Here is a 10,282-nt window from a genome sequence, read left to right on the forward strand (position 1 = left end):
TGTGTGTGTGTGTGTGTGTGTGTGTGTGTGTGTGTGTGTGTGTGTGTGTATGACATGTATTGAGATAGAATGTGGAGTGCAAATTTTGATATTACTCATCATCCTACCGCTTTTGTTACTTGGTTACGGATATGTGTTGTGATTCGTTTACACAGACCATATAGGCATTTGTGTGTTACACAGTATAAGATTGCCGAGCTATGGAGCACAAAAAACAGACAATCCACAAGCACTAGAGTGCTAACATACACCCACAAATGGATAGAAGTTTTTTTCTCCCCTAGGCAGAACTATTTGTTACTAATTTCTTCCTCTTTTCATGTGTGCTATTCCTGTATGCCGTTTGTTTTCACATATTCTGTAATTACTTTTCTTGCTGCCTTTGTCTTACTTTTGTTCAACTTTTTAGAACAACGCAAGAAATTTAAGTGGAAAAGCATGATTTCTAAAATACAGCCACATTTTCCACTGAAAAACATCCTTAAAACATATTAAGTGAAGAAGATAAGCAAGAAAACAAGCATTCACTGTTATTTTTCTCCATAGGTCTCCTTGTGTTTGCTTTCTGTAGTTTTGATGTCTTCCTCTTACTTTTTTCTTCCTTCATTTTACCCTGAGAAGCTTCCATTTTTCTACTTCGCAGATTTATATATAAATCTGCCATGTCTGCTCTGCTTGTGTGTGTGTGTGTGTATATGTGTATGTGTGTGTATAAGAGACCCTCGTGACAGAGTGATGTGCGTCATTGACTTCCTTAGACTCTTCCTCTGGGTCATCTGAGTTAAACAGTCCAATCTCATTGGCTAATAAGGCAATGCCACTCTTCTCTAGAATTGAAGTGACTCGTTTACTTCCTTTAAACACACACACACACAAACATGCGCATGCACACACCCACCCATTTAAACACATGGTCTAATTTACAGTCCTGAATCTTGGGTGAAGTCTCAAAAGAGCAGTCACTGCATTATCTACTTTCCAATTTCCCTTTCTCCCTCACAACTTCAGTGCACGAGTGCTCATGATCATCAGTTGAGCTGGCTACCTACTTTGTTGAACCAACATTTGTTTATGAGTAAGCCTTAGCACCACATAGCACCACATAACATGGGGTAACAAGATGATTTGATAAGCTTTCTCTCAAAGGTTCATTTGTCTTAGACTGTTGCACCTTTGACCTCAGACCGAGTGGCCAAATGACACACAGCTCAAATCCATAAACATACTGCAATCTTTAAAACGACTTCATGAGCAGAGAAATAGAAACAATGCAGGGAGCCGAGGGTGTAGAAGACAGTAAAGTTAACAGGGAGAAGAAGAAAAACTGTCAAACTTTCTGAGCATAAAGGAGAGGCAGAGCAGGCCTTAGAACAGAAATGGAGGAGCAAATCAAGAAAAGGAAATGCATACTCACCATTGCGAGGATAGGCTACCACCACTGCAGCCAGAACTACACAGCACAACGATGTCACAAGGTTTGCCATCTGTAGACACATACACAGCAAAGTTATCAGTGCGTGCAAGAGCCAAAGAGCCGGCTAGTGAGTGTATCCGCCTGTCGTCCTGATTGACTGACAGACCCATAGACGCCTACAATGTAAGAGATGTAAGAGATGGAGAGATAGCTGCTTCCTCTCTTCTCTCTGTCTCTCTCAGTGTCTATCTCCCTTCAGTATTGCTGTTGCTGAAGTGGTTTTGGGTTTGTTTTTTTTTCGTGTCCTCCTGTTTCTTTCCCACTCCTTTATTTCCTTTCTTTACTCCTCTCATCTGCTGATATCATTTTCACTGTGTAACCTTACTCTCTTTTTCTTCATGTGCATCTCTCTCCTTCTGTCTCTCGTTGTGTTCATCAGTCTAATGGGTCCATCCTCTCTGGGATGGGCTATGGCCAGCAGCTCTTAAAGGTATAGCACACCATAAACAAACGCAGAGCTCTCGTCTAAAACAACAATAATTCACGGGCACCCCTTCGTCTTACGTAAGTTTTACCAGTTGAAAGTGAGGTGAGATGAAAGAGGTTTTAAGTTGCACACATCTTTTGCTTTCTAATACTTTCAATGCTTTGGTCTTTAAGTTTCATGCATTTTCTGTTCCCAAAATAACAGTCTCAGTGCTCTCTTAAAATAAATAGGTTTCATTCATTCTTGCAAAAACATTGTAAAAATGACAAATTGTGGTTATAAAAGGGGAGTTATGGTTATTTTACAGCAGCTGGCTAAGGTAGCGGGCTCCTCTAAAAAGAACAATGTAGGATTTTAGGGGTAGTTGTGCAAGGTCTTTTTTGCAAACCACAGTGGTTTGATCAATCGAGTAGATCTCAGGCAATAAGTCATGTTGCCAGATTCAAGTATGGTTTTTCTTTCTGCTAGGTCAACTCAGGGGTTACGGTATGCATGGTGTCGTTCTACAAGTACTATGAGTGACTCCCCTTTATAATGTCTACATTTGTTTTTACCAACTGTTAAGGTTCACATAATTGAGGAAGAAGAGTACAAGCTTAATAAAAGAATATAAAAGTATAACAGACAATTTGAATAACCTAGTAATTCAAATAGCCTCGTCTAACCTGCTCCTCAGAATAACTTAGACTCTGCTTTCACTTCTGCAAACTCTCTGCAACTTCCTGTCAACTCCTGCCTGCAACTTAGTCTTTCTGAAAGACACACACACTGTTTAAACCTCTGAATACAATATCAATGCTGCAGATTATATTATTAATGCAATGGTAATGATGATGATTATTTAACAATAGCAGTAAAATAATTTCCCTGCTCCACACAACTTATTTGCGAAGGTTCCAGTATATGATCATTTGTCCGCTGATGAGATGCTAGTGCCCCCTCATCTGCAGAAAGTTGCAAGGTCAGAGGCCAGGGTCAGCTACAACAGAGCTACCCCGCAGCAGCTTCTATGAATGCACAATCTTGTACAAGAAAAGTTGAGCTTGGTGGAGCCTTGCCAACAATGGGGCTTGAACCTAGATCCTCCCATTAAAAAGTGGCCTCTCTCTTCACTCTCCATCTACTCTCCGGTGCCTGGGCTGTTTCTCTGTCTCCTTTCCTCTGTTATGTGAGGAGAAATACTTGGCTCTCATACAGACAGGGGTTGTCTAAGGGTCCGCTTGCTGCTGAGACCTGTGGTGAGTAAGGTGTGTGTGTCTGCATGAGAAGAACACAGTAAGCACTCCAAATAGAGGCAGAGAAAGGAAAGTGAATTTCCTTGTTCTTTTGATGCGAGACTCCAGCTGTTAAAAACCTGTGTCATATCCCATTACATCTTCCTCTTTGTTTGACTTCAGCTCTTCTTTCTTCCCTTTACTTGATTCTCTTTTCTGCTTCTTTACTTCAATCCCTTTTTTCCCCTCTCCTAAATCACTCGGTCTTCTCTCTTTTCAGTATGCATCTCTTCTTCTCCCTCCTTATATCATACCCTTCACTTGTCTTGTCTCTCTTTGTTAGGGTTGAACATGAACACCACTACTCCATGTTTAAGCATCTCACAAACGGGAAAATACATCTGCAACTACTGCAGAGTTATGCTCAAGAACATGGAAAAGCTTTTACAATCACACTAAAACAATCAGACACTGAAAACTCTAGGGAATGTTTTTTTTATTTTCTTTTATGAATGACCAAACTAAAGCTGGGACACAAATAACTGAGTATTCAGACAACCATTCAATTTAGTAGGTAGCTATTTTTCCCTCTCTGTATGAAAATGTATACCATGTTAGCTTGGGTGCCTGACATCAGTCCCAAAGAAGTAATCATCACGCTTCAGCTCAGCTGACAGTTGCTAATTTAGTGACATGGGGCTAGAAGTACTTGTTGTTCATAATGTTTTAGAACAAAAAAAAAGAAAAAGAGTGAATGACAAATCTATAGCTGTGTAGCATAGCTATGCAAGCAGAAATCGTACTCTTTTCTACACTGTTCTGTGATTGGCAGAGAGCTGCAAGTATTAGCGCTCCGAATTAGATGTTTGCACAGGTGTTGTTGTTCTTGTGGTTTGTTACCCAGACAGAGGCTATGCACAGTGTGAGAGATAAAACCAATGATGCAGTTATAAATTCTGCTGCCACGCCCCGCATCACCCCCAACTCCTATTGCCCAGACAGCCCAAGCATATCCGTTGCTAACAAATATCCATAATAACACAATAACTAGTGGAGACTGGTAGAAAACTGTATCTGGGACCGCACTACTGAGAAATTAAGGGGAATAATATAAAATGCTGTCCTTTATTCACTCAAATCACAATAAAAAGGACAAAATGTGATTTTTCCTGAAGAAAATATCAGTTTTCCACTTACGGAAATCAATCCACTTATGTCTTTAAATACATGGAATTCAAAATGCATTTTTTTCCTTTACTTTGTTGCAATTTAAAATGGTGTTCTTTTATATAGAAATATATTATATTGTGAAAAAAAATTTAATGGGACAACTCTCAAAGAGTATACCAACCCCTGTGGCAAAAATGCAAACAATGCACACTCAGTTTGCTATTTAGCCATCATCGTACCAGTTTTAATTGCTCCAACTACGTATTTTGGGGGTTTTTCTTGTCTTTACACAGCTGAGCTGAGACTGCTTAAATGGTACAGTAAAAATGGAAGAAAGTCTGTATAGTTATTTTCATTTTATCTGTGATGGCTGCATGTTTGGTTTTAAGATTTTAACAACCTTCTGTTGAGTCACCTGTTGCACTACAATTTTTTAATTAACAGTATCGACTTTGCATTTATGTTTTTCGTTATGTACGTGTGTGTGTGTGTGTGTGTGTGTGTGTGTGTGTGTGTGTGTGTGTGTGTTTGTGTGCGCCAGCCAAAGATTAAAATAGTGACTGAAAGTTTGCATGCAAAGATATGATTGAGAGATTGTGTGTTTGTGCCCCTGCACTGGAGTTTCTGTTAGTATATATGAGTGATTGGCAGCTCATATGTATTTCATCTGAACAGATATTGAGGAGAATGACAGGGGGTGAAATTAAAATTGCATCCCCTGTCACATCATCACAATCCCCATCTCTGCTCTTTATTTTCTAAGTGCTGGTTTGCTCATCAAAATCCAAATGACGTTTGTGTGCCTGGGTGTTTGCATGCATTTAAGACTATGTGGGTTCAAATGCTCCAATATGTGTGTCTATGCTTGAAACCGTGGGGGTATTTAGCCCGTCTATCAGAAAACAATACAGTTTTGAAATCTGACAGCTTCAGATCGTTCACATAATGACAACCCACGGGCGGTTAGAGCTGCAATCACGCAAACTCGGTACAAACTCTCATGCCTTCATTTCTCCATTCCTACCTACCCTGACTCACCCATTTATACCCTCCGTTTTCCATTCTTATTCCATATTTATTTATTCATTTCTTATTGGAGGGGAAAGGGCTGAATAGGCGTGATTCTTTTGGCTGCTTAATTAAAATATATAATTCATCTGCGTCAAATGATTTTGCCTCTGCGCCTTTGTGGAGTCCGATTTGGGAACATTTGCATTTAAATTGGAAAGCCAGGAGGGAAATACACTAGGCAGGCTAGGTTTGTGTGTAAGTGGAGATAGAAGGCATCCTTCTGTTAAAGAAATACACATACATTATTAGTAGTATTAGTATTAGTATTTTTGTTACTCTGGTCCAAAAATGTCAGAATTCAAACTACTGTGGCTGGCCGAAAGCTACAATAAGGCGTATTGTAACTGAAATGGTCCTCTTAGAACTTTGTGATCCCTTCACAGCAGCATCTTCAGTCAGTAAGGCATGCTTCTCCATGACCATTAATTTGAATTCAAACTTAATAAACCAAACGCTGACTGAAGTATAGATGCTATATTGTTTTTTGTCTCTCAAAAATAAAGTGTCCAAATTCCTCCTGTCAGCAAGCTGTCAGAAATACCTTATTGCAAATGTGTCTGCTGTTCAATACAACAAAATTGAATCAAATTAAAAGAAAAAACAGCATCCCCCTGAGTAACATATAAGTCCTTTGTTTTATACCAAGGGAAAAGAGTAAAGCTACCGTATAAGGAAACCTAACAAAAGATGACGGTTCCCTGCTGTCTGTAAATAGTTTGTTCTTCTTGGGTGATATCCACCATGTGGGAAAATGAGGCCCATTCACTTGACAACATAAACCCAAAACAAATGATTTAACTTTAAATGGTTATAGCTACCCATCTTTATTCAGTGATTCCTGCAGGGTATGTAGTGCATTGAGATTTATGGATCTACGGGCAGTTAAAGAATATATGATGCTGAGACAGTGGCGCATTATCCAGCTGGGACCTAGCTAAAGGTCGGATGCTGAAACCAGCGTGTCTGGCACCACAGAGCATGTTAAATGTCTATGAAATCATACCTTACCTTCCCTGCTGGCATTATATACTAACTCACAGTAACACAACTCACCATCTGGAGGAATAAGCTGCTCAGATAAACAGGAAAGGCTGCGTAATATAGAAGAAAGAGTGTACAAGACAGTCAGTCACACCACCCTTCTCTTGCAGCTAGAATATAATTCCTGCAAGAGTAGTAGTCTCTTTAAATCCAAGCAATTTAAAAAGATACATGCAACCATAATACACTGTAAATGATGGCAGGAGATCCAGAAGGAGAATTTGACAATGACAAGGAGAAAGTTGAACATCTCCAGATAATTGGATATTCGTATAAAGTAAAACCTTGAAACTCTAAAGCAAGGCATCATATCCAGGAGGTACACTTGTACTTTAAAAGAATCCTTTCTTCAGAAATACAACCCCTGCTCTATCTGCCATTTAATGTACTTATAATATGACTTACTTTTGATAATTTGTCCTACCTTGGAACAACGATAGAAAAGTAGAGTTTTTATTTTATTATAGTTTTTTTTCCTCCAAGGGGACATAGATAAAGTTTGTGAATGATCTCTCTGGCTCAAAAATAAGGAAAATATGTATATTAAAATATATATAAATATATATTTTCTGTTCCTTTAAAAATAAAAAAAAGCAGCCACATGGCATGTGAATCAATTTTGGGGCAGCAGGGTTTATGTTGTTAATTGGAATTTTCTCCAAAGGGTGACAAAAGTCAACAAATTGTTTTAAGCAACAATTAGTTGATAAAACCTCTCTACTCCCAAATTTGTGACTAGTGCACTGCAGGAAAAAGAAACTTCAATGAAAAAGCATAGCAGCACCTGATGCTGTCTTTCTGTTTACAAAAAAATTACTGCAGTGTGTAGATTTTTATTCTTATTTTTCTAATTTCAGAGTAGATAGATAGATAGATAGATAGATAGATAGATAGATAGATAGATAGATAGATAGATAGATAGATAGATAGATAGATAGATAGATAGGGTGCAACAATACACAAAATTCACGGTTCGGTCTCGATACTTTGGCGTCACAGTTCGATATTTTTTCGATACAAAAAAATGTTCATGCCTTTTTAATTTGATATATATTTTAACTCAAAAGTACAGTTTTTAAATTTAATGTTGCTGAAACAAAAAAAATAATGAAAGAAAAATCTGATCGAGAAATCACTCAGCTTTGGAAAAGAGAGTTATTACAGAGAAATGGCTCTTTCCAAAATAAAAACTATACTATACGCTTCTTCTGGGCTATATTCTCAGCAGCATATTAAACATAGCAGGTCCCAATAAGTAATGGTAACGTTTGTAGCATGCGTGCTTGTTGTCGGAGTAAATGTGCAGTCATATTCGTTGTGTTCCCACTAGTGCTGTCAGTATTAATCTCGTTGAAATGACGTTAACGCCACAACACGGCAAATCTCCGTTAACAAGCTACCATGGATCGCCCCGTGCGTGGGGCTGGACGGCGTCAACACGTTAACGAGCTAACTGCGCTAACGCAGTAGTTCCCACCCATGTAATTGAGCATTGCGGGGCACATCCGACATACTGTTTTACTTTTGTCCATGACGCGCCTACCTTCAGGGTCATGCCTCACATGAAAACCAAAATAGTTCCAAATGCCAGGGGGTTCAATTTGCCTGTTGCAAGGAGAGCTTAACTTCTGTCTCGCTAGCTTGCCCTGCGGTCAGTGAATCTGTGTTCGACTACTCCGCCTAGGCTGCACTGTCGAGCGCAGATCCACTGAGCGCTCAACACAGACAGCATCGTCAGAAGGAAAGTTGATAAAATTAATTAAAAATTTTGTATTGTTCATACATATGCGTACCGAACCGAAACCACTGTATGAACGGTTCAATATCGATACGAGTATCGTTGCACCCCTAATAGACAGATAGATAGATAGATAGAATTCCTTGCACATCACCTATTAGTGGCACACACTTACACTCAAACACAAAATCACACATAACCATCACCACTGTAATTTTTAATTCCCTGCTCCCTATACAGTAATACAAGTTCTTCATTCCCATAATGCATTGCTTTGCTTGGCAACACTAATTCTCTCATCAATCATGCAGAGTTGCTGCAGATTATCTACAATCACTGGGTATGGCGGGGTGGGAGATGTTTAGCCTGATAGTGTGTCTGCTGGCATTTTGGCTACAGTATACACACATGCATACACACACAGTTGGCATTTGGTGCAAAGTGTTGATAGCTGGATGACTGTGACCTTTTTCACAGTCGCTCTGGCTATAATTGCTCACTAAAGATACCGTCAATCGTGTCTCAAGAGGTAGCAGGGGTTGAGCCCACAATCACACACAAGCGCACGCATGCAGTTCCTTGTGCATGTGGATGACAGCATTTAGGTCTAAGTGATAAATTTAGCAATTGATCACATGTGACTGCTCTCAGCTGGCTGAGATTTAGAGGACCTGAACACGTCAGTTACTATGTATCATGTGTCCTGCTGGTGCTGCTGTTGTGGTGATCTCCCATCACTAAGCTGGACTGTCTGATGTGTGTTAGTGTTTTAGAAACAGCCAAAAGCTGCACACTTACCAACACAGAGGCACGAGCTGCTGTTTTTAATCCTCCGAATATTATTTGTGAAATGTTATTAAAAGCCGGAGATTAACCACTGAAGTCTAACTCATTAACAGAAAGGAAAAACAAAATTAAAAAAAACCCCAAACAGTCCAAACAAATCTAGCACTTGGATGCATGAATGGGACTCACCCTATTTATGTCAGGTAACAGATATTTGAGGTGTGTTATGCATTTTGTATGCATGTGTATGTCTGTTTTTACTCCACCCAGCCATCTGGACCTCCTTGTGTGTGTACAAGTGGATTTTAGGTGGTTATAAGCTCTGAAAAAACACACAGTTACCTCCAGCCCTCTCACCTTTGAACTCTATAAGTGTATCAAAGCTAAGAAAACAGAGCACTATGTGTGTGTGTGTGTGTGTGTGCAGATGTGTGTCCCAGCTTTCTTAAATTCTATCAGGCTTCCGATAGTGGGTGTGTTCTCCCCTTTGCGAACTGGGAGCTTCCAGGAGCTGTGCAGCATGTGTAAGAGCGGTGTGTGTGTGTGTGTGTGTGTGTGTGTGTGTGTGTGTGTGTGTGTGTGTGACAAAGGGAGAGTGTTATGTATGGGCTGTGATGTTCTGAGGTGTTTTTACAGAGAGTTAATCAGAACCAGGGCTGAGGCCTTGCACAACGGCTACTTTTCAGACTCTACAGGACCTGATTTGCTTGTCAAATGTTAAGGTTTATGTCAGTACAATTAAAAAAAAGACTGAACAAGCTTGACTTGTTTGTAAAGGTTGAGGGTTACCAACATAGGAACAGGGTTTAAGTTTGCAAAATTGCATCTGAACTAAGTCTTCTGAAACAATGTCCTTTAGACAGATGAGACCAAAGTGCCCACAATGCACATCATCACATTTGATGAAAAGCAAATGCAGCATATCAGGACAAATACCAACTGTCAAGCAAAATTGGAAAAAGTAAAGAATCAAGGTGTTGCAATGGTCGATCAAAGTCCAGACCTCGACCCAACTGAAAAGCTGTGGTAGCACCTTAAGATAGTCATATAAACAAATTCCCACAAACCTCAATGTACTGAAGCAATGTTGTAATGAAGACTGGACCAGTTCATCTACAATGATGTGAGAGACTGAAAAAGTCACACTGAAACAATTACTTAAAGTTGGTTATACAATCTACTGGATACTTCACAGGAAACTCTTTATGTTTTTTTTACATGAGACAAGGCAAGGCAAGGCAAGTTTATTTGTATAGCACAGTTCAACAACAAGGTGATTCAAAGTGCTTTACAGAGACATTAGAAACAAAAACAAATAAAAAGCATGATTTAAAATTGATTAAAACAAGCAAACAAACAAA

General features: G+C 39.4%; 1 protein-coding gene across 5 annotated transcripts in view; it reads right to left on the reverse strand.

Moving 5' to 3' along the window:
• Positions 1–10,282, reverse strand: part of cntfr (ciliary neurotrophic factor receptor) — a 241,089-nt gene that overhangs the window by 141,600 nt on the left and 89,207 nt on the right. For 2 of the 5 annotated variants that reach the window (XM_042229066.1, NM_001286334.1), the window contains 1 exon segment: positions 1,415–1,484. In XM_042229066.1, the coding sequence (XP_042085000.1) occupies positions 1,415–1,484 (70 nt within the window). 5 annotated transcript variants of the gene reach the window in all.

Source organism: Haplochromis burtoni, unplaced genomic scaffold (assembly GCF_018398535.1).
Source record: "Haplochromis burtoni strain Fernald_Lab_line unplaced genomic scaffold, NCSU_Asbu1 Contig_377, whole genome shotgun sequence".
In the NCBI taxonomy this organism is placed as follows: domain Eukaryota; kingdom Metazoa; phylum Chordata; class Actinopteri; order Cichliformes; family Cichlidae; genus Haplochromis; species Haplochromis burtoni.